This window comes from Meles meles, chromosome 8 (assembly GCF_922984935.1).
Source record: "Meles meles chromosome 8, mMelMel3.1 paternal haplotype, whole genome shotgun sequence".
Lineage (NCBI taxonomy): Eukaryota > Metazoa > Chordata > Mammalia > Carnivora > Mustelidae > Meles > Meles meles.
This window is the reverse complement of record NC_060073.1, coordinates 102827905-102852338: the sequence shown is the minus strand read 5'-3', so window position 1 is coordinate 102852338 and position 24434 is coordinate 102827905. Positions and strand designations below refer to the sequence as shown.

The following is a 24434-nucleotide window of genomic DNA, read 5'->3' as shown; positions in this document are numbered from 1 at the left end:
GAGGGGAGGCAAGGTCCAGATAGTAGAGGACCCGGTTTCCCATTAGCCCAGCAATTCCACGTGGGTCAGCCTAGGGACCTGAGAAGAAAGGCCAGTGCTGGCCTGCCCAAGGATCCCCACAGAAGACCCCGCTGATGGCAGGGTGTGCGGACAGCGTGGAGGAGGGCGAGTGGCCTGGGAAACTGTGTGAGTGTTTGGGGAGACTTGAAGTGTTTGAAAGCATTCTTTGTAGAATGGGAGACCGGGCCCCTGGGCCTTACTTCCTCTGTATATCTTTAGTCCCCTGAAGCTCTCTCACTGAGAAGTCTAAAAAGAATCCTGCAGCTCGCTGTGCACGAGGCTCGGCGGATTGGGCAAGGCGTCCGTCTGGCTGCTGGTGGTGATGGAAGGGCTTTTGCACAAACAAGGCTGGGACTCTTCAGAGGAGACAGATGAAGGAGGGACGTGAGCTTGGATGGGGTGAGAGGCCTGTCTGCTCTGAGCTGGGGGGTTGAGCTAGCAGTGGGGGTGGAGTGGGGGGGGGGGATTCCGGCAGGCGCCTTGCCCTCCTGCCGCTCCGAGAGCATCCCGTGTTACCGGGGAATCAGCTGTGTTGTTGGATGGCATGGGTCTGCCTCCGTTAGCTTCCGTCAGCGTGGTAAGGAAGCCACCAGGAAGGTGAGGGCTCGATGCAGGATTTAAATGTGTCCCTTTGGGGCAAGGAAAGTGCTAGAAATTGGTGCCCCGTGCGCGGCAGCCTCAGGTAACCCTGAGGCTTCTAGCTTCCAGCCCTGGTGGAAAACATTCATTTTTTACATGGAGTTGCTTTGTGAAGAATAATGGCTTCTTCTGATGTAAATGACAGGCCACCAACAGAAGGCGTTTTGAAGTTCATGAAACCTGTTCACAGGTAACCCCTCGTTGGCTGCTTCTCATGGCCCCATTAATTCAGGAAGATAAGAATTACCCTCCTCATTTCACAGACGGCTATTTCTAGGCTCCAAAAAGGCATCGTCACGTACGACAGGCTTTGCAGCTAGTGAGTCGTGGAGACCAAGACTCAAACCCAGCGCTGTGACTCATCTTCTGTGTCCTGTGGTACATTTGCCTCTTGTAAATATGACAGTGAAAGCTTTGCTTTCAGCCAGGGACCCACAGCCTGGGTGCTGTGAACTTTCTTTTCCCCCTTGAAAACCTAGAGCTCTCCCATAATTCTGCCCTCCCCTTGGCTCTCCTGGCTGTACTCATTTTCTTGTAACTTTTCAAATCTGACAGTCTCCATGTCTCCCCTGTTTCTGGCTTTTGCTCTGCTCTCGTCTGGGTCCGATCTTTCTCCTCCGTTCCATTTCCTCTATCTCGTCTCCCTTTTTCCTGTGGTACTTGCTGTAGGTCATGTCTTCAGTCTTTGGGGCAGTCACACATAACCCCACACGAAGTTATGCCCCTGGCCCCAGAAATCCTGTTTCCTAACACCTAACGTGGTGTCCGCTGTATAGTAAGGGCTCAGTACGTATTTATGAATGAACGAGGGTGGGGGGCTGTTTATGGTGAAATGGCGGGCCCAAAGAGGAAGGGCAAAGAAAGTGCGTGCTGTGCAGCCATCCTGCAGAGCTCTTGGAAATGGCCTGGGTTCACAGGTGCATCCTCATTTGAGGCTAACCCTGGCCTAGGTGCTCAGCAGCCAATTAACAAAGCCCAGTTTGGGACTTGCCGTAGCCTCCAGCTGTCTGCCCTGCTCTGGGGTGTGGGGTCCGGCGGGACAGCACCTCTAACTCTTTCTGTGGGTTTAACCTCATCTGCAAAATAGTGGACATTGGTTTAGATGTTCTCGGAGGTTCCTTCTGGTCCGATGTTTTCTTCTTTTTCTTACTTACCAACTGGTAGATGAAGGGGTGATTGTTTTCATGACAGGGATTTTTCCCAGGTTCTTTTTAATAGGGGGCCTCCCAGAAGAGCAAAGCTGCTATTTGCTAAATGACAAAGTGGGGGTTCCTCAGGAGGGGTGCCATCTACAGAGGTCGGGGTGGCTAGATTCTGCTTGCCGTGGATCGATCAGAAATAAAGGTAGATCTCTCTGAACTGGTGTCGTGAGGCCGTGAAAATATTCTCACCCTTTTGGGAGAGAGAAAGCAAAAGACATCTACCTGCCTACCTCCCTGTCTTCCAAGGACAGCTCATGACTACGGTTAAGGAGATGGTGGTGAAGTGCTCCGTTTTATCACCCGTGCTCATCCTCTCTTTGTTGGCTCATCTGTAAAATGGGCAGCCTGGATTAGTTAATGAAGACTGTGGGGGAAGCAGCTCCAGCTGACCCAAGTCAGGTGCTCGAGCAGGCGGTCCCTGAGCAGGCGCAGTCTGCAGGGAGTTCTTAAACTAGATTTTAGCTCTTCTTCAGAGGTGGAGAGCCCAGGGAGGGTAATGGCTTGCTAAATATAGTGAAGACACTGTCCTGAATGGGGACACGGAGGGGCCGTTTGCCTACCTAGCATTTAGGTTGTGCAAATGGATGGTCTGAGAAAACCTTGTTATCCTTGGACCTCGGGAGTCTATCTTTGGTTTCCTGAGCCTGTCCTGACATTCCGAGGATCCAGCAGCTGCCTCTGTCCTCGAAATGGAAGGACACGGTACGTGTTTTCTACTTCGTTGCAGAATTTTAAAAAGCGCTTCTTCGTGTTTCCCTGCTAGTGAGGGAGGCAGAGGAACGAACCAGACCGCCTTGTTTGTCCTCCTCCTTCTGGAGAGAAGCTGTGCAGGCGAGGGGAGGACCACAGGCTGCGGGTGTCTGGGACATCCTGATCTTTGGGTTTGACTGATTCGCAAGAGGCGATGGCAGAAGGAATGAATGGCGAGGACGTGGGGCCTGTTCCATGAAGGACCCCATCCCCCCGAGTAAGCCTCAATCGACTATACAGACTTTGACAGTTTCATTATAAATATCTCATCACCGGTCAGACTTGCAACACCGAGTCCCCGAGGCGTGCTCTGCGCACCCTTGACAAGGGGAGAATTTATTTCAGAGCCTCCAAGAGTGCCTGGCACCCAGTAGGCCTCAGTGCCTTCAGCAGTAAGCAAATGCCTGAACCATCAGTCCCTCCGTACAACAAGCAATTTATTTGTGCTCCCTTCTATTTATAACAACCCCGAGCTTGGGGCTTGGGTGGCAGCAGATTCTTTTTCTCACTCTGAATAATGAGGCAAATCATTTAACCTCCTTGGAACGCCAGGGGGGCTGAGAGACAGCGTGGGGGGTGGCCTGGACCGAGGTGTGTTCAGTATGGGGCTGGAGCTGGAAGAGGGTGCTGGCCCAGAGCTTGTGGTCGTTTCTCCAGCCGGGGACCAGGGGCCAGTGAGCGGGGACCGGGAGGCCCGGGGACGCCGTGGCTCTGCAGATGCTGCCGACAGCCTTTGAAGGATAGCTTTGGCCAGAGACCCACTCCTCAGGCTGTCTCCTCTGTGACTCATTCGGGCTGCATATTTTGGTAGCGGGAAGACTGAGATGAGATGAAAGACACTGTTCTTCAGAGCGGGAGCTCCTCGGCATTAGACGAGCACCTCAGAAGTGTGATCCTCTTGACAGGTCACAGAAACAGGCTTTAAAAAAAAATTATTTTGAAAGATTAAAAAAATTTTTTTTTAAGATTTTATTTATTTATTTGACAGAGAGAACTCACAAGTAGACAGAGAGGCAGGCAGAGAGAGAGAAGAGGGAAGCAGGCTGCCTGCTGAGCAGAGAACCCAATGTGGGGCTCGATCCCAGGACCCTGGGATCATGACCTGAGCCGAAAGCAGAGGCTTTAACCCACTGAGCCACCCAGGTACCCCTAAAAGATTTTTTAAAATTTTATTTATTTGGCAGAGAGAGAGATCACAAGCAGGCAGAGAGAGGAAGGGAAGCAGACTCCCTGCTGAGCAGAGAGCCCGATGCGGGGCTCGATCCCAGGACCCTGGGATCATGACCTGAGCCGAAGGCAGAGACTTTAACCCACTGAGCCGCCCAGGTGCCCCTAAAGAAAATTGAGATGAAATTCATATTACATTCACCACTTTGACTTGAATAGTGCAGTGGCGTATAGTCCGTTTTCAGTGTTGGGCAGTCACCCCTACCCCCCTAGTTCCATCGCTCTAAAAAAACACGTCACTTGTGCAAGGGTCACTCCCTAGGTCCCTTTACCCCCCAGCCCCTGGCAGCCACCAGTCCGCTTTCCATCCATAAGGATTTATTGATTCTGGATCTTTCATGTATGGACTCAGGCGGTCTTGTGACCTTTGGCGTCTGGCTTCTTTCAGTGGCGGAGTGTTTTTTGAGGCTTGTCCACGGTGTGGCATATATCAGATCATGGAGTTTCAACAACTACCCCAGATACCCAAAGACGGCCTCTCCCCAAAAGAACGAGTCTCCCGGCTACCCCCGGTTGGATCCGAAGGCCTGCTGGTAGGAAGGGGAATGGACCAGATTCACCGCTCCCCAGAGAAGCTGCATACAGACCCCCGGGGCGTCTCTTTTAAAAACAGGAATTCTGGAGCCCCCCGGAATCACTAGAGAGGGGTCTGAATCGGCATCTCTGGTGTCGTTCTCTCGGCTGGGTTTGGGCTCTCCAGACAGGGTGACCTCTGGGGGCATTAACGACCTGCTGGTGACCAACTGAGCCTTCAAGTGCCTCCTGGACGCCGGGGGTTGTCGGTGATGCCGTTTCTGTGTGCGGAGATTTTGGCGTCCTGTGATTTTTCTCTGCCTTCCGAGGGGGCGGCTTCAGGCCCTTCCCCGCTGCGCGGACCGCTGCGTGGACCGCTCCAATGAACTGTGTCGCATTTATCAAGTCCTTTTTTATTTTTTTAAAGGTGTTTTACCAAGCTTGCCTTCAGCTTCCTTTGTCAAAAAGCCCTTGGACCTTCTGAGGGTTGTCCTTTGCACTGCTTCACCCCTTCACCCCTTCACCCCTGTTAGGATTGGTTGAGGGCCTCATAAATCTCATGTCCTCCGGGGAGAAAGACTTCAGCAAGTAGCCTCGAGACCTCGTTCCCACTCTCATCACCGGAGGCTCTGTGGCCTGCTCGGAGCGTGACTTGATTGTCACCAGCCAGGGGCACCCTTCTGAGGTTGCCCGCGTCACACGTTGGTGGGCTCTTTCGTCCCAGAGCCCGAGAACTCGGTGGCCCTTCCAGGTGCCAAATCCTTAATTGTGTCAAAGTTTGCATACGCTCACTCTATGTTCCCCTCTGGTTCTAAGGGTGAGAATGTTTTTGGAGGGCGAAGACTTTAGCCCGAATTTCCAGGGTACTTGGGCCATTGGGCTTCTGATTTGTAGCTGCTTCTAGATTCTTCCCAGAGGCATGAGCTGCAGGGGCAGCCGTGGGAGAGTGTCCGGAAGAGCATGGGGAAGGCTGGAGTAAGGCCTCGTCAGCCAGCTGGTGGAGATGTCCTCCGCCAGTTCCCCCCAGTTGTGTTCTCAGGTGCGTTATTTACTTCCTTCTGTTTTTCATTTGTCCTTCTCTCTCCATGCGGCCCTCGACCTATCTCTGGGAACGAGAAGGCACATTTTGGAATGATGTATTTTCCTAAAAAATAGCAAAAGGTCTTTTTCTCTACAGAGGTCTCATTTCAGGAGTTTTCCAAAAGCATTCGGACCCTGAATCAAACGCAATGCAGGCGCGTAAGAGCCAGAGCAGAGTAGTTAAGGATAAAGTCCTTTGCTGTCTTGTCAGCCAAGTTTGTGGCGTGGGTGTTTCCCTTTCCCTTGTGACATCTGGGAGCACCTCAAGGAGGAGGGTAGGGGAACGTAGGGTGGTGGCAGGATGAGGGATAGAAAGGAGAAAGGAGGTTTTCTGCTGCAGAACGTCCATGGGAAGGCAGCTCAGGGGGCATGTCCATGCAGGCTCGGACTTAGCATCGGTCCAAGAGGTGAGCTTGGTGGGGGGATCGGGCAGATGCTCCTCGGAGCCCAGAAGCTTGGTTTCCTTCCATACGTGCCCCAGACAGCTGAGGTTGGACATGCTACTGGAGGAGGCTTCTCCCAGACACTGCTCAGCGAGAGGGAGCGTGCATGTTCCCGATTTCCGGGGGGCTGTGTCCTGATTCTGACTGTTAACAGCAGCTCTTGGGATTTTTGTTTGTGTGGTCGTCGGTTTGCTCTTCACACAGAGCGGGTGGAACGTTAGCTCAGGGCTTCTGAGACGCCAGCCCTCGGACTGTCCTCCGTGTCTGGTGAAGGAGGAAAACGAAAAGGAATGGACTTAGTTTTTTATAAAGCAAAACTGCCTAAAAGAACTGTTCTTTATTCTGAGATAGATCCTTCATCAGTTTTTGGAGTTTAACTGTCGTTTTGTGAAAAAATGATGGTGATTATGGTGGTCATGCTGCTCGGGAGGGCTAGTTGTGTAACGGACAGACCCCAGAAGCTCAGGGTGGAAAGGGATCCCCCACTGTGGGGAGTTCCAAGTGAGTGTTATGACCAGTGGAGGGCTTCCTCACTGGGGATGGGGGCTCCTTCCTTCTTGTGGTTCTGGTCTCGTCTGGGGCTCTGGATTCCTGAATGGGACCTGCAGATGGGAAAGAAGCGGAGAGCTGGGAGGGGCTGGGGCTGGTGGCCTTCCCTCACGTTTGGTGGCCAGAAGTCAGTCCCAGGCCACACCCCACCGAAAGGCAGCCTGGGCACGAGTCTGCTATGTCCCCAGGGAGCAGAGGAAACCGGTTCAGAGAACAGCAAGTCAGGCTCGACACAGTGGCTGTTTTTATTAATGTCCTTACCGGGCAAAATAGACTTGGCCTACCAGTCCTGTGTTGTTGGCCTTTCTAACTATTTTTCATCTTCCTGGTTTACAAAATCCAGAAGTCTGGGAACTACTGTTAGTGAGAATCTGAAGGTCATTTCTGGGGAGTCCTGGAACATATTTCCTTACTTGGGACGGTTCAAAACGAATCAAATAAAACTTGTACCAGGATGTTTCTCTCTTGTTCCTCCGTGTGAGGAGCATGGCACCTGTCAGCCGGAGAGGGCACCAGATTGAATGGAGGTTTGAAAGCATGTGGTCTTTCTGGCCGGTGCGCTTTTTCTGAGTGAGGAAGATGTGTCAGTGTTTTGGTTTCAGGGTCTTAGGAGCGCATGACCCATGTAGGGGTTAGGGATGAAAGTCACTGGAGATTGGTTTACGCAAAAGGCAAGAATAAGCCAAGACATGGTTAGGCCATAGAGAGCCTGAGAAGGAGATTTTTTGCAATTCATTTGTATCCAAAATAGCAGGGAATTTGTGTTTCTTCTTGGGGGGAAGATGTGTCTTGTGGAATCTACACCGGAGGAAAAACAGGCCACCCTGGTCCCCAGCTCCAGATCCCAGAATCTTAGCTATTTCCGAGGGACAAAGGAGGAGAGAGAGTCTTGCTTTAGAATATCATGGCCCTCACTCATCCTGGGTCCTAATTCCTGTGTTGGTTTAATCTCTTTCAGGTTAGTCTGAACGATTCCCACAACCAGATGGTGGTGCACTGGGCGGGGGAGAAGAGCAACGTGATCGTGGCCTTGGCCCGGGACAGCCTGGCCCTGGCAAGGCCCAGGAGCAGTGATGTAAGTATCGGCTATGGTCTGGGCACTCCTCGTGGAGGCCACCAACGTGCCCTCTTGGAATCTGGCGGGGTTATCGTACCAGCAAAAAGCAAAAACAAAAACGAAAAGTGGTTGATTGGAGACTGAATGGATGGGATACATTTTACAACATGGAAGAGAATCTGGAAAATAACAAATACCCCTTGTCTGCGGAACAGAGGGAGGCATGGGCCGTTGTGCAAAGAGATCCACGTGACATGTGGTTACTTCTGTGAAGTGATAGGGTTTGATCTGGGTGGTTGGGTCTGCTCCAGAAAATGCCAGAAGCGCGTTCTGGGCAGAGTTGTCCGTCTGCCGCAGAGCCTGATGGGACCCCTTCCGGCTGGGTGGGTTCTTGACGCCCTGCGCTCCCACTCTCAGTTTTCACGGTTGGCTTCTATAGCGTTTGAGTTTAGGTGCTTTGAAGGCAAGAGACCAAGGGTCACAGACTGAAAGGCCCCTGAGACCAGGTGGGGAGTGGAGGGGAAGCCTCCCTCCCTGTTCACCACACTCTTTCTTCCGGAGAGGAGAATGGTCTCTCCCATTTCTCTTGAAGTGTGTGGTCTTCTGGGACAACGTGTCGTGTTCCCACTTTGATAGACATGCCAGGTTCAAGCAGCATTCCTCCGCGTGTTAATTTGAATGTGGCGATTGATCCTTGGTCGCTGTGTCCAAGAGAGGCAGGAGGTAGAGGGGTTTGGTGCTCGTGTGCGGCTGCTGTCATCGGTCTCGGCTCTGGTTGCTGTGAAGGGCCCAGTGTTGCCAGATCTGATTTCCGAGAGGAACTCAGAGGTCTGGGTTTTTACGTGAAAACTGCTGAGTCTTACAGGTTGGCAGCTTCTGTATCGTTTATACAAAAACTGGACGGCCAACTTCCATCCCCGTGAGGGCCAGAGCTGGTCCTTGGGTCCCAGTGTGTGGCCCCGGCGCCAGACGTCCCCTTGTGGGAAGAAGGGCAGCCTGGGGTCAGGGACCGACGCGGCAGCAGGTGAAGCCTGTGGACAAAGAAACACAGTGGGGAGCTTTGTTCACTCTGCTCCCTGGCCAGAGGGAGCCTCCTAGTGAATTTGCTAGCGCTGTCACATCAGCCTGAAGCACACCCTCGAGATTCTGGAGTCGAAACCTGGTCTCTGTGAGAGCCCTGTCTGTGTCCCTGCCGGGTGGCTTGCATGTGCTCCAAGGGAGGCACCTGGAGGTAGCATCAGGGGCCACTTTCTAGCAGGTTCCATGGAGACAGCCATGGACAGGGAGGGCGGCGGAAGGGCTCTGATGCAGACCTTTGTCCTGGGCGGCCGCTGAGCAGGGGCAGGTCAGAGCCACAGTCGGTGACGGCCAGTTTGGATGTCCTGTTCTGGAACAGGGCTAGACTTCTTTGGGGCAGTGGCTTTGGTCCGTTTATAGACGCAACCAGAGTTTGTGAGAGCACATGGCAGCGTGTGGGTGCTGTGGTCCCGTGAGGTCCGTGGGCACCTGCGTGTACACTCAGCATGGTCCTGGCCCGCATGCCTCTTTGTGGCTACCCTTCTGAGCGCAGGAAACAGCTGCAGGCCCTGTGCTGTCGAGAAGACTGCCTTTGGCTTTTTATATGTTTAAAAAAATTGTCTAGGTAAAATATGTGCATATATTTATATACATGTAAATATATAAATATATTAATATATCATATATATAAATATAAATGAGATAGGTAAAAGACCTTAGGTGTTGTTTTATGGCTTAGCTGGACAAACAGGAGCCTGGAGACATTGAGTGGCCTGCTCGAGGTCACGCAGCCTGTCTGTGGGAGGAGGACAGCAGCTCTGGAGACCTGACCATGGGCTTGCTGTGTGAGGGTGTCGTGTTGCCAGCAGGACCCCCTCCTCTGGGTTTCAGCCCTTGGAGCCCTGCATCCTGGGAGCCTCCTCAGGCCAGGGTGAGCCTGTACCCTGGTACATGGTCTCCCCACATGTGACCAGTCTGCCCAAACCCCGTCCTCACTCTGTCTGAATACTGGGGTGTATGTTACCGAGAAGCCACTGAACATTGGACGCAGTACACCATCCCGTAATGAAATACACGATAAGATTGCATGGAAGGGAAACGCGGTGCTTGGAGATAACAAATGGGAGTGGCAGAGATTTCTCTGCTGTTCGTACACAGGCTGTGTTAAAGACTTGGCAGCTGAAATGGAGATGTTCTGATGTGAAAAGTTAACACAGAAAGAAATTATGACTCAGAGGCCAGAGCTGGTGGTGCGGGTGTCGTAGCAATCCTGACTTTCTTGAGAGAAGACCGGGAGCGCGGCTCGTAAGGAGGCCCCATCAGCAGTCCAGGAGGGAAGGGACCAGTGTCAGTGAGGAGCTGTGTGAGTGTTGGAGAACGGCCAAGTCATGCATATTCAGTACATTAAAAAGGGACGGATCTGGAAGCTGGAATCCCGGAGGGTTTGCTTTTCAGCGGGGAAAAAAAAAATACTGTCCCGATGAACTAGTAGCAAGTGTGATTCCATGAAGGGTGGCAGCTGCATTCCAAAAGGAAAGCCATCTTTTCCCCTGATAAGTCTGGCCGATGGAAGGAGACATAGGTATTGTTTATCTGGAGCCTCCCCATGTCTGTTTCTGCCCTCTCCTGACGTATTTTGCAAAGGTGCACCTTCATTGGCCAAGGAGCTCTCTAGAGATTGCGTCCCCTGGAAGGTCTGCATCGGCCAGGGAAGGTTTCAGGAATGGTAGGACTCCACTGCCTTGCACCCAGACTGCTGTGACATTATGATGGGTGCCCTCCCGGGATGGACCGGGGAGCAGGACCAGGACTGGCTAGCTTGCTAACAGGGCAGAACTTGGGAGCCCGTGGAGCTCCTGTCTCGCTGAGCTCTGGCTCTGCAGTCAGAATGGCTGGAGTTGAATCCGGGTTTGGCCGTTCCTTAACAGTCGGACCTTGAGCCGAGTCATTAACCTGCGTTGGTCTTCTCATTTGTCAGGGAGATAGTGCTTGTAAAACCTTGCTCGCCAAAGTGTGGTCTGTGGATCAGCAGCCCGGGGTGTGTTTCTGGGAGCTGGTTAGACAGGCAGAATCTCAGGTTCTGCTCCAGACTTCCCGAGCCAGAGTCTGCATTGACCTATGCTGTGCCGGGTGACTTGTAGGTGTAACACCCTTTGAGAAGCACTGGTGAGAAGGAGCTGCTCTCTGTGCGTTTGAGCCCTTCTTTCCCTTTCCTTCCTCCCTGCCTCCGCTGTCCCTTCTGCCTCTTCCCCTCCTTGCTCGTCTTCCTTCTCATTATTATGCTGTTTTAAAGGGGAGGGAATTTATTGGGATGGTTTGACCTGGAGAAGAGAAGGCAGGTCATGAGTCATTTACAAGAGACTCGAGGTGTAGGACGGGCCCTGACATACTTACTCTTCACTTCTATTCAGTGGAAGTCCTAAAGAGATGTGAATTGTTTACAGGTGCATATTAAAGAACAGCTTTTTTTTGTTTTGTTTTGCTTTTTAATTTTTTTTTTTTAAGATTTTATTTATTTATTTGACAGAGAGAGAGATCACAAGTAGGCAGAGAGGCAGGCAGAGAGAGAGGAGGAAGCAGTCTCCCCGCAGAGCAGAGAGCCCGATGCGGGGCTCGATCCTAGGACCCGGAGATCATGACCCGAGCCGAAGGCAGCGGCTTAATCCACTGAGCCACCCAGGCGCAAGATTTTATTTATTTAAGAGGGACAGAGAGAGAGAATGCACTCAAGCAGGGGGAAGCAGAGGGAGAGGCAGGCTCCCCACCGAGCAGCAGCCCGATGCAGGACTCGATCCCAGGACCCTGAGATCATGACTGGAGCCGAAGGCAGACGCCTAACAACTGAGCCACCCAGGCGCCCCAGAATCTGTGTTTTGTTCAAGTTGGTGTTTTACCCCATCTGTCCCCCACTCCTTCTGCTGCCCAACCTGGAGCCCCAGTGTACGATCACCCCCTTTAACAGAGCAACACATGTCCGTAGCAGACAGCATTCTCCTGGGAGGGTAACTTGCAAGAGTGCCAGTCCAGACAACTGGACCGGCGACTGGGGGAACCCATTATGTTTTGTCACTTCCCAGCTGTAGGACTCTGGGCTGGTCATTAACTTCTCTGAGTCTTGGTTTTTGTCATCACTTATTTATTTATTTATTTAAAGATTTTATTATTTATTCGACAGACAGAGATCACAAGTAGGCAGAGAGGCAGGCGGGGGCGGGGCGGGCGAAGCAGGCTCCCCGCTGAGCTGAGAGCCCGACGCGGGGCTCGATCCCAGGACCCTGAGACCATGACCTGAGCCGAAGGCAGAGGCTTAACCCACTGAGCCACCCAGGCGCCCCGTCATCCTTTAAATGGAAGTAATCCCTCATTCACTCACTCACTGATTTATTCGTGTCACTCTCTTTTATTCATCTGTGGGACACATTATTTTACCTCACTCCGTGGTTTCGAATCACATGTAATTCCAGAAATCTTTACTGAGGATGTGTGATGTTCTAGGTGCACCGAGGGAGGCAGGTGAAGAGCGGTAATATATACTGAAAACGATGCCCTCATACGGCTAGTTATCGCCTCTGCTTCGGAGTAGATAACTCACAGTCGAGTATCAATTTGGGGAACTTTGGAGCTGGGGGAGGGGGCGAGTTCCCTTTTTGAGAAGCCGTCTGTTCACTACATGTAACATCTGAACCTCACGGGGCCCCTCCGTGTCCGTTCTGGGCCAGGAGACTGGAAGTGAGGAGGTATCACTTTGTCTTTTTACCCACTGAGATCATCTGTGAGCTTCTCAACCTGCTGCCTTTTAAAGCTCCTTTGATGCCAGCCCCTCCCTGCGTGCTTGGCAGTTGGGGACACACGCTGTGTTGTAAGCATGACGTTCATAATGAGGTTTCTGCCGCTGTGGCCCAGATCCTGGCAGAGGCTCTCTCTGTGCTCTTCTACCCTTTACATCTAACAAATATTAACGCCCGGTGTGCGTTCCCGCTTCCCTCTGTACCTGCCGTGTGAGTTCATTCTTTACAAGGGTTATTGCTTACCAACATTTGCACACTTACAACGTGCGTGAAGGCCACATCTTTGCCTGTCTGGCACTCAGCACAGCCCCCGGCTCGCGACAGACCCTTTGGATGTGTTTGCTGTGGCATCAGTGGGCCCTGGTGGCAGTACCTTTCCCGGGGTGAGCCCAGCCGTTCCTGTTCTCCTTGGGATTCACCTGTCATTTTCCTTTTGAACTTACCACAGTCCTAACTAAGCCTTCGACTGTCAGCCTTGTTTTTAATCCCCTGATTATGTTAATTTCACGTCGCCTAGGTATTCGGTCTAGGTGCGAAACACCTGGCGGCTTCTATTCCGCCGTCCGTTACCTGAGGCGTGATGGCTTTGGGGTTTCTGGCTTTGGAGGCAGGCAGCCTAGATCGTATTTCCACACGGCTCCTTCCCTTCTCTGTCACTTTGGTAAGCAGCTAATCCCCTCAGCCCCTGGTGCCTTATCTGTAAAGTGATTTTAATAACTGGCTTTGCCACGCCAGGCTGTGGGGAGAGCGCCCCGAGCTCTTCCACACGGAGAGGGTGATACGGTGTCTGGTCCCTAGGAAGCACTCCGTGAATGACAGTTCCTCTTGGGTTTTACCACCGTGGTTACAGGGTAGCCGGAGCCCCGCAAGCAGGGGAGAAGTCCATCGTGCTGGCACGTGCCGGGCTCCTGCGGCCATTTCCCGCCACCCTGGGCGGCAGCATCCGTGAGCCTGAGTGCTGGGGCGGGGGGTCTTGAACCTATACATTCGACCTCCATGTGTACTGAACCACTCAGTACCTTCTTTCTCATCTCTTGGGCTTCTCTGTGGAGGCCTGGGAGGGTTTCCTTTTTCATCCTCTGCAGTGTCGAAGGAGCAGACCTTCCCAGCAGAGGGTTGGAGAATTATATTACCTTTTGGGGACATCTCAACAGATGGCAAAATGAATTCCCAGTCTTTCCCCCTCGGACAACTACATTCTGTCTGCCTCTGGATGTAATTTGCTCGACACTTAACCCAGCCGTGGGAGGGAGGTCATCATTGCTTCCAACCTTGGGTCCCCCCAGCAGTCCCTGCAGGGACGCGTCTTGGCCTCAGAAAGGAGCCTGTGTCCCCCTGGGCAGCAAGGGGTTGCGGTGCTCCCTGAACTTCCTGCCCCCCACACGCTTGGGGTGGCAGACGGAGGGGTGCCCCGCTTCTCCTGGGCACGTCATCTCTTTGCATCTGTCGCGTCCTGACACCAGGGACCTGCCGGGAACGCTGTTTGGGATCAAGGGCGGGACGTTGGCAGGTGCAGGCGGAGGGAGAGGTCTCTCGGCCACATTTCTCACCAGCTCTTCTTGGTCCTCTCCTCCCTGATGCAGGTGTACGTGTCTTACGACTATGGGAAATCGTTCAAGAGAATTTCCGAGAAACTGAACTTCGGCGTGGGAAACAGCAGTGAGGCGGTGATCGCCCAGTTCTACCACAGCCCTGCGGACAACAAGCGCGTAAGGGGGCGCCGTCCTGCCGGTTGGAACTTCATGGGGCTGAATTGGGGGACAACTGCGGTGCTCAGGGGGCGGGGCGGGGTGGGGAGAAGGAGCTCCTTGTCGTCATCTCGTGTGTGATCAGGCAGGCCGGATTTCTGGACAAGCAGTGTCCGGCTAACGCATAGAAAGAAAATCTGCCAACCGATGAGCTGCCCGACTCACAGGTGGCAAAAGTGTTACGTGGGTTTCCTGGGACTTTCACCACCCGTGTGCTGCACGTCTTCCGGAGTGCCTGCTGAATGCTTGGTTTCGGGGCATCACCAGCGCGTGTGTGGGCGTTCACGCCCGCGCACGCCCCCCTCCCTCCAACCTGTGCCGGTCTAGGAACGAACACCGAGGCAAGGCGGCAGATACTGCTGTGTTGGTGTTTGTTTTCCCAGCTCGCTGGCCCGGGGCTCTGTTTCTGCCATAGAACCCGGGCAGTTGGTTGTGCAGGAGGCATTGATTTGAGATGGCCCTGGGTCCCCAGAGAGGTGGAGGGGAGGTGGAGGCGAGAGGGCAGGAATGAGGCAGCCTGCGAGGTTAGGTGTCTGTGGCTTGGACAGTCGTTACTTGACTGCTTTCTTCCCCACTCCGGGGAGCCCTAGCTCGTGTCCAGAGGCAGGATGACTGCTGCTACAGATGATCAGAAAGCTTCGAGGGGAGGGGAGCTGCTGTTCTTTGCTCATCCAGAAAGGAGCAGGACCCGCAGGGTCTTCTGGCCAGGTGTCCCCCCAACACTGGCTTCTCGGGTTGCCTGTATTCAAAATCTTTAGCCGCTGGAATGGCACCGGCCGATCGGAACAGAGCCCGTCCACAGGGAGCTGGGTCCTGAAGGTCACCCTGCCTGGCCGGACATTAACCTTTTAGTAGCCAGATGGTGGACAGGCCCTGGGGAAGGCTGCTGGTGCTTAGGAGGGGTCTCTCTTGGGTTTCAAGGAAGCCGCTATTTACTAACGGGTATAGAAACAATTTTTTTTTAGACTAGAGTAACTACTACTGGTACATGTGGGTTAATATTAGCCCTGCCTGATGATCTTCAAAGCAGAACAGCAGTTAGGAACAACTCCCCGCCCTCACTCCCCTAACTCACTCCACAATGAAAAGCAAGGAAGAGGTGTTGGAGGGACTTGGCTCTGGGGACAATATTGCCAGCCCTCTGCACCAGCTTCTCCCGCCGTGCTTGGTCGGGCAGGCCTGGGACTTCGTGCTCCCAGAGTTAGGTGCTGCCCGGTTTGCTCTTGGCTTCCAAGAGGTGAGGCTCCCTGCCCCAGGGTCCGGGTTGCTGGCTGTGCCCCATCTCCCTTGGAGAGAGCTGTATGCCTCCTGCCTTGCAAGCAGCAGAAAACACTCGGATGACTCACCTTGCCAGGATGGACCTGTTGGCTCTTATTATCCTTATCTTTACACGCTGTCCCAGAGCTAACTCCTATTGCAGTTGTGGCCTTGAGACCACTCCGTGGTCCCCTTGGAATCTTCTTTTTCAGCTCCCTCTGCCCCCCCTTCACCTCCTACCACAAGGGCACAGATGTCTGCAAGCAGGTTCTGACTTCCTTCCTGCTTGTCATGGGTTGTGGTGAGCAGCTGCTGGGCCCACATCCACGTCTGAGTAGTCAGAAGACAGGAAAGACGATGTTCTGGGCTTGCGAGTGGGTTTGTGCAGGGGGGAGAGGGCCTTTTGGAGTATCAGGTGTGGAGAAGGAGCAAGGGCACTGGGGCACGCAAGAAGAGAACACCAGGCATGGTTGTTAAGGAGTTTGGGGTGCTGAAAGGCCAGGGCATGCCTTCAGCCTGGGCCCTCCCGATGTGGGAGGTGGGGCATCTTGGGCTTCTCATTGGAGGGATGGACCTACTTTGGAGCCCGTGGGGAGATGAAAGAGGAGCTGCCTTCTTGGAAAACCTAGCGTGGGGCACAGGCCTGTAGCAGACTGAGAAGGGTTAGAGAGGCAGCCTTCTCTGCTGACTTTCTAGTTCTCCAAAGAAAGTCGTTACCCCTCCCCAACTTCTCAGGAAGGAAACTGACTCTCACTGTGCCGGTTACTTCTGTTACTTTTGCCTTGGAAGGCACATTGTCTCATGAGACCTGCCACTTCCTGAGAAAAATCACACAGGCTAGGTGCCTTGCTGTCGACACCACCAGGCCCGCTGGGCCTGGGCACATCCCCCGTGTGAGGACCTGAGGGTGTGGTCAGGGAGCAGGGTTTGAAATGGTTGAAATGACTGTGGGCAGTGGCCTGGATAAGCGAGGATGTCACCCGAAGGCCCTGTGGAACCCTGAGGGGGTATGCCTGTGGAAGGGGAAGGGGAGGGCTGGTTAGGCAAGCAAGCTCCGCTCTAGTGGTTTTGCTTTGTGATGGAAATGGAGTGGCTGTGGGGTCATGTGAGGGTTTGGGTCTATTTTTGCACCTGCCAGCAGCCCCACTTCCTTCTTCTCAGCCTTGCGTGCCGCTTCCCTGAAGCAGTGCGCAACCTGGGCCGCCTGACAGTGCTGCTGGCCCCACGGCGCACCTGAGGTCAGCCAAGCAGTACGTCTGGGGCTCCTTCCAGAAAGCCCCAGAGTGTGGAGCTAGGATTCCCAACCTTGAGAGGTGGTCTTCTCTGTCTTTCCCTTCATTCTCATCTGGAGATACATTCCTTCATTGCCTCGTCTTCCCATGTCATCATGCTCCTGATTCCCCCACTGAGACCTGGAGAGAATCACTGATGCGAACATGGAGGTGCGTTCTGTAGCTTACGTTATGCTTCTAGAGGTATTTGTGTTTTCAGAGGAAACATCGTTTTAAGCCCAAAGCTGAACATCGCGTGATTGCAAACAGGGCTGGCGAGGTGGGTGTGTCTGAGGACATTTCTGACATCACACAGTCTAGGAAGCACCCGGTAGGTCGGCTCTGCTGGCAGATCTTTGGGGCTGGCCTCGAGGAGACTGGATGGCAGGCAGTCTGGGGACCTCAAGGCAGAGTGGGACACGCTGTACCTCCTGTCCCGTGCTCATGTGGCACAATTATGTCACAGCGTGCCTCCATGATGGTGGGAAGTCACGGCAACGGGGGAGGGCTGGGGATTGAGTAAGGTCAGGTCAGAGGAGTGAAGGCTTCAAGGGGTACTTGGGATTGGAAATGGAGCTTCAAGGACGGGTGTGATTCCAGTAGTTGAGCAGAGTTGGTGGGAGTCCTTGAGGGGGAAGAGGCCATGGGCAATGTCAAGGTTGCCTGTGGGTTCTGTACAGGCAAGGGGGGAGACTCACTTCTCAGGCACGGAGGGTTGGCCCTGGGGCTCTTTGAGATACGAGGCAGGCCCCCAGCTGAAGATGGAGGAGTTTGCTTTTTTCCTCGAAGACGGTGGGGAGCCATGGAAGGATCTTTGAGTAGGGGACTCCCTGTACATAGAGTCTTAAAACGTGTGTCCTGGCAAGAGGCAGGATGGCTCGGAAAGGGGAAAGATAAGAGAGGGGTCAGGAAGTCATGAGGGTGTCATGGTAATATAGACATGACGCTGCCCGGTTCCTCAGCCAAAGTTCCCATCACCCTCTTGAGCAGTTCACACCCTGCCAAGCCTGGGATGGCACAAGGGGGCCTAAAAAGCCCAGCGCCCGGCCCCAGTTTGCTCACGGGCTCTAGCAGGGAATTCACAACATCGGTAGCACTGGGGATGCAAAGGAGAGCAGAGATATGAAGAGGAAAACATAACTGGGTGGGTAGCTGATGGGGCATGGGGACGAGGCCAGACACAGGAGTGAAATCCCAGCTCTCATCGTGAGGACTCAGGCCGGGAGCAGGTGTAGCGTGTGGAGAGCTTGGGGCGTGGCCGGATGGCGTCAGAGGTCTCTATTGTGGATGTAGTGAGTCTCTTCAGTGCATCAGAGGGGAGATGCTGAGGAGGGTCAGGTCCAAAGTCAGGGTCAGACTATAGATTAAAAGTCCCAACATGCCTGATCTCGGCGGTGGTAGTTGAAGCTGCATGGGGCCTGTGGACAATGGAGCAGGTTGGCAGCAGAGGACGGAAGAGCGGTGAGGTTGTGCGAGGGTGGGGAGCGGCGGCGGACGAAGAAGGGGCCAGAGGAGAGTCAAGGACAGGCCCGTCAGGTGCGGGGCTCGGAGGCTTGGCATGAGATGGCATTGCCCAAGGCCAGGGAAGGGAGCTCCCTCTACAAGCCCAGGGAGCTGACTGAGAGAGGGAGGCACGTGGATGAGCCCGGGGACACAGAGTGACACCTAGGCATGAAATTCCACTAGTTCTGCCTCTTTGTTGGAGGAGAGAAGAAAAGATTGGGTGAACGGTGAAGGGATGGGCTCTGAACCGGCCAGACACGGCTGTAGATGCTGCTTCCTGGCTCACCTTGGCCGGTTAACTGCTCTGCACTCCAGCGTCCTGGCTAGTGAAGGAGGATAAGATTGTACCCAAAGGAGGGCCTGGCTGTGAATACCAGAAGGATGGAATGAGCCTAGGATGAGCGTGAGCTGAGGCAGGCACAGCTTGTTTGCTCAGTGCCCAGCACACAGTATGTGTTTGAGACACATTCCTTTTTCTGATAAACTCTGTGCCCAGCGTGGGGCTCGAACTCGCAACCCCAAGATCAAGAGTCGCAGGCTCCACCGCCTGAGCCAGCCAGGCGCCCCTGTTCTGGGCACATTGAGCCATCATCGTGAATGACAGATAGTACGTTTTATAACCGGCTTCATGATTTTTATGTCTTCAACTGTGAAACCCCTGGAAACGATGGAAGAGATTTCTGGAGAAATCTTTCTAAACTGAGAGCACTCCGTTCCCTAGTAACAGAGATGGTTTCGGAGCAGGAAAAGGGGCTCCGGCATTTCTAGGGAACGCCCCTTATGCCAGAAATGATGATGATCCTTTAAAGATCATAATTGTTTTTACAACACTGCATTTGCTTGTGGTCGTTTATGCTTTCAAAACATTCGCTCGCCTTTACGGTTAGATTTAATGAGGCTCCGACGGAGTTTGGAGTTCAGTGTTAGAGGCCGTGGAAGGAACACGAGAGAAAGAACATGTAGAATGCGTTCCTGGGAATCGGGGAGGGAAAAGCCAAGGGTGGAGGAACGAGAACATGTGAATGCAGCATGCAGACCGGCTCGGAGTATTAGGACATGCCTTCGCTGCTCGTGCCAAAAGGATTCTGAGCAGAAGATTGATCTGGGTCAGCTGCAGTCAGTGAGTGGAAGTGTGCTGGGACGGATTCCTTTGAATTGTCCATTTCTTGGATTTCAGGGACTGGTTGGCGCTGGGAGCTGGGTCCCCCTTGCTCTGGCCACGGTGAGCCACGGAGCTGCCCTCGCCCTTCCAGGAGCAGGGGGCTGCCCTTCCCACCTCTCTTGGGCGGTCCAGGCCTGCTGCCCTCTGTGCTCTGTAGACATTTCCCGCAGGCCCTCCTGTCCGTCCTCAAGTCCATGCTATACCTTTGTCCCCTGTGTTCCTGAACTCATACTGCCCTCGACTCGGGATGTTCTATCCCTCTGGAAGTCTTGCCTGCCCTTCAAGGGCCAGATCTTCCCTGAGTCCCTTCTGAGCTCCCAAACAGGAACTCCTCTGGACTGAGTGCTCTCACGGGACTCCGTCTGTGGTTCCCCAAAGAATCTCATTTCCCCCTGAGTTATAGTCACCATGGTCACGTCTGTCTTTATCGCATGCGAGACTGCAAAGATTCTGGGTTTTCACTGGGCGCTCGCAGCATCCAGTCCATGGGGACTGGCCCACGCATGTTTGTGAAGTTGAGTTGCCGTGGTCCTTTCTTCTGGAGGACCCTCTAGGCTGGCAGTCACTGTGCGGTCCTACTTGTTCAGAGCCGCTCACCTGGGCAGGGCTAAGTCAGGTGAAGGCCCTGCTCACCAGAGCTTTTCCTGCCATGCCCCCAAGTGAGGCGGCTGGCCCCTCTGGCAGCTTGGTCCTTGGAGCTGCCCTGTCCCCTGGCCTGGTGGCCAGAAGGAGGAGCTAATCCTCCCAGATGGGTGTGATTATAGGGACTTCTGTAGCTGCTCAGAGGATGGAGGGAGGGAAGCAGGGTTATCTGTGTGCAGCCACTCTGAGTCTGGGACCCCGCTGCCCTCTGATGGTGCCTCCGTGACCTGCCAGAGGGTGGGAATGGCCAGGTCAGTTCAAGGAAAAAATAGGCTTGACCAGCTTGCTGACCTGGTGAGAGGGGAGCCTCTCCTGCACCCCTTCCTTCCCTGAGCCTTGCTTGGTGTGTGCCAGCGTCTCCTCCCGGCCGGGAGAGGGAGGAAGCCAAGTGGGGGCCCCTGCAGGCCCCCGGCCCTGCACACACCGCTGGGGACAGGGTGTCGGGCGGCCCTGGCGGAGCCCTGCTCTGAACTCGCCTTTTTTCTTTTGCAGTACATCTTTGCAGATGCTTATGCCCAGTACCTCTGGATCACGTTTGACTTCTGCAACACTATCCAAGGCTTTTCCATCCCGTTTCGGGCAGCTGATCTCCTCCTGCACAGCAAGGCCTCCAACCTTCTCCTGGGCTTTGACAGGTCTCACCCCAACAAACAGGTAAGGGAGCTTCTTGAAGCCAGCTTCTCTGGTTTTCTGCTCCTGCCAGTGTGGGTTGTGTGTCCTCTGAATGAACTCCCCCCGCCCTCCCTCTTCCTCTGCCAAGCTAACCTTTGCGCTAGCTGACTTCCCATGCCTGAGGGAATTGTCCCTCCCTGGCCCTCTCTGTCTGCCTCCCAGCTCCCTGGGGGCAGTGCCCCGTGCTCCGCAGGCCCTCGTAACCAAACATCATGCCCTTCTCGGTATCGGTGCACCTTTGTGGGCTTGGGGCTACCTGGAAGCTCTGGAAATTAATCAGAGAGAGCCAGCTAAGGAAGCCTAGAGTCTGGGCTCTGCTGGGACCTCTTCTTGAATTTCTGTTCTACCTTTCCCATCCCCCACCTTAAACTCACTGCTTTTGTACCATTTATTTGAAATTACCATTAACTTTAATTTTTTCCCTACGTGTGTATGTGTGTGTGTGCGCCTATAATACAAATATAGGTATTTTTCTCCTTTAATTTGGATTTGAAGGAGAGTGAGATGGGGAGAAAGCCCAAGTAGGGTTTATATCTCAAGGTTGAAACTTGCCAAATCGAGGCTGTTGGTCTGGTATAATCCCGTGAAACCCCCAGACCCTGTAGGATTGGATTCATGATGAGTTTTGAACGGCTTGGGTCTGAGGAACCTTGGAACGTTTCTTTTTCTTTGCAGGTTGTTTAACCAAAATATGATCTGTTTACCTTCCCTTGCCTTAGGGAGTCACCTAAGTGCAAGCCGGGTCAGTTTACCATGTAGTTGGATTAACGTTATTTTTAGTCTTCTGCGGCTTATATGTGGTCGCTAGGGCCGGAGGAACGCTCAGGTGCTGTGTTTGGGAGTTCAGGGGCTTTGGCAAAACCAGCAAGTTCATCACTCAAGTCGTTCCCCTTGGTGCTCTTTGCCTCTGCACTTAGCCAGGGTCCCCTCTGTCCACCTTTAATCACTGTGGGCCGTTACGGGTTTTTAAGGAAAAGCAGGAAAGTACAGAGTGTAATCCTTTTGTTTTTACTACCCCTGATGGCTGGTGTCGAGTAAACTGTAATTTCAGATGATCCGTAAATGGAAGACAATCCCCACTCATTTTTCCTGACAGCTGTTCTTAAGGCCTTAGTCACTGCAGAGAGAGCAGGAAAGTACAGCTCTTGCCTTCCCCCCCCAACTCTTGTTCGGATTTGGAGTAACCAAGCTGGCCTTGCTGATCTCTGGGCCAGCCTTCACAGACTGTGTATTTATGGTGGGGCCTGATGGCCGTGCCGTTCAGGTTATGCCTGCCTCTTGCTTCTTTTTCTTCTTCTTCTTCTTTTTTTTTAAGATTTTATTTATTTATTTGTCAAAGAGAGAGAGAGCGAGCACAGGGGTGAGCATGCACAAGCAGGGGGAGTGGCTGGCAGAGGGAGAAGCAGCTCCCTGTTCAGCAGGGAGCCGGATGCGGGACTTGAACCCAGGACCCAGGATCATGACGTGAGCTAAAGTCAGACAACGGAGCCACTCAGGCATCCCTGCATCTTGATCCCTTCTTGTCCTTTTGGTCTTTGCAGCTGTGGAAGTCAGACGATTTTGGTCAGACCTGGATCCTGATTCAGGAACACGTGAAGTCCTTTTCTTGGTAAGTCATCCATCTAAGAAGTTTGAGTTATGTAATCACCTTTCTCCAGTTCTCACTCCTTCCTGGAGGACAGACCCGCCCTCACCTGAAATGTGGAGCAGGTGGTTCGGAAAGGCACATTTTAGACCTGGGAATTAGAGCTTCGAGTACAGCGCACTCACTGCACAGGGCAGTGGGGGATGAGAAAGGAAGGTTATTTGTGAGAGAAGTGATGGAGATTTTGCATTTTTCAATCCGTCGGGGAACCCAGGGGAGTCTTGGGGCACTTGCGTGGATTAGAATTTCTAAAGACCTTCACCCTTCGAGCATGATAACAGAAGTGGGATTTTTCTCTGTATAACATTCATTCACTTGTTCATTCATAACGTATTTTCTTTGGATGTCTGCTGAATATAAAACACGCTAGATGATTTAGGGCAGAAGAAGTTGAATAATTTATGGATATAGTTATTAAGGAGACTGTAGCTGACGAGGTAAGAAAAGGCATTTTGTGCACATAACACGCACCCTGGAAGAGGCGCAGAAGTCACAGACGTAAGCGGGAGAAGCCAGAGGGGGGACATAGTCTTTCCAGACGGGAAGGTCCCAGACAGTCCATGAGGGAGGTTGCTTAGGAGCCAAGACGTGTGCAGGAGGCCGGAGGTCACAGGAGGGGCCTGGAGGTGTGCGGGTAGGGATGCCAGGCAGAAACAGAGTGGCCAAAGGCAGAGATGGGTCCCTGTGGTGCTTGGGTGGGGAACGGTGAGTCTAATTTCTGGACAGTGTGTTGGGTGATGTCTGGGAAGGGACACTGGTATCCGAAACCCCAGTGCTTGGTAAAGGAATCTGAACTGAATTCCGAAAGCAGCGGGGAGCCCCTCTTGGGGTTCTGAGAAGGAGAGAGAAGTCAGCAGGGCTGGCCTTGAAGATGTACAGTGTTGCTAGGCGTCCTTGCTTCTGGCCTTTCACTGTTACAGAATGCAGGTGCTCTTGGACACGTGCAGCGAACAGGCAGGACAGATGCTCAGGAGCAGACATCCTGAGTCAGTGGGTCACTCGACCCCTTCCCACTCAGCAAACACGATTCCTCCCACATTGACCCTTGACGTTCACTGGCCCCCCGTCAGCTCCCCCTGGAACCTTCCCCGTTTCCATTTCTCGTTGCTCAGGCCAAGAACTTGGAGTCGTCACTGAATTTCATGTTTGTTTCCTGCTTCGCCTTCCACCCATCAGGAAATCCTGTTGTCTCTACCTTCGGTTAATATCCAGGATCTACTCCTCCGTCACGACTTTACTCCAAGCTATTGCTGTCACTCCTTAGTTGTCCACCTGGTCTTTCCAGTACTTCTGTCCTCCTGCAGTTAATTCTCAGTACATGGCCAGGCTGATCTTTGTAAAAACAGGCCAGACCATGTTGTTCCTCTCCCTGCTTTGAACGCTTTAATATGCGCCATCACTTCTCTCAGATCAGTGCCAAGCACGTTCCTACCACTGGGCCTTTGCCCTTGCTTTTTTCCCTGCCTAGACTGTTCTTCTTCAAGACACACTTACTGCTTACTCCCTTACCTCATTCAGGTCTGCTCCAATAACACTTTCTAAATGAGGCTTGTCCTAAGGATCCTGTTAAAATTGCAACTACTTCCCTGTCATTTCCTGTGCCGTGATCTGTTCTTTTTTTACATAACACTTACCACATTCTAATATGGGATTATTAGGCTTATTATTTGTCTTTCTCTCTTTGTTAGAGTGAAAGCTCCACCAAAGCAGGGGCTTTGGTCAGTTTTGGCACTGAATAAAGCACTGGAATTGTAACTTTGGTAGAGATTGCCAAATCTATGGGGAGTGTCAAAATTTGCTCTCATCTCAGTAACGTAGAACAGTGCCTCTCTCCACAGCCAATGTGTTAGGTAAGACATAGTATTTCCGTATAGTTTTAGTTTGAGTTTTTCTTTCTTTTTTTTTTTTAAAGATTTTATTTATTTATCTGACAGAGAAAGAGATCACAAGTAGGCAGAGAGGCAGGCAGAGAGAGAGGAGGAAGCAGGCTCCCTGCGGAGCAGAGAGCCCGATGCGGGGCTTGATCCCAGGACCCTGAGATCATGACCTGAGCCGAAGGCAGCGGCTTATTCCACTGAGCCACCCAGGCGCCCCGAGTTTGAGTTTTTCTTATTATGAATGAGTTTGAACATCTTTTAACTGCTTAAGCATCATTTTTATTTCTGTTTTTATGACCCATCTTTTCATGCCCTTGACCCTTTTTTAATTG

General features: G+C 53.0%; 1 protein-coding gene across 1 annotated transcript in view; it reads left to right on the top strand.

The window, feature by feature from the left end:
* Positions 1-24434, top strand: part of SORL1 (sortilin related receptor 1) — a 153492-nt gene that overhangs the window by 8107 nt on the left and 120951 nt on the right. The window contains exons 2-5 of the mRNA XM_046014580.1: positions 7422-7538; positions 13909-14034; positions 20401-20562; positions 22122-22189. Coding sequence (XP_045870536.1) covers positions 7422-7538; positions 13909-14034; positions 20401-20562; positions 22122-22189 — 473 coding nt within the window. The remainder of the gene's footprint in view (positions 1-7421; positions 7539-13908; positions 14035-20400; positions 20563-22121; positions 22190-24434) is intronic.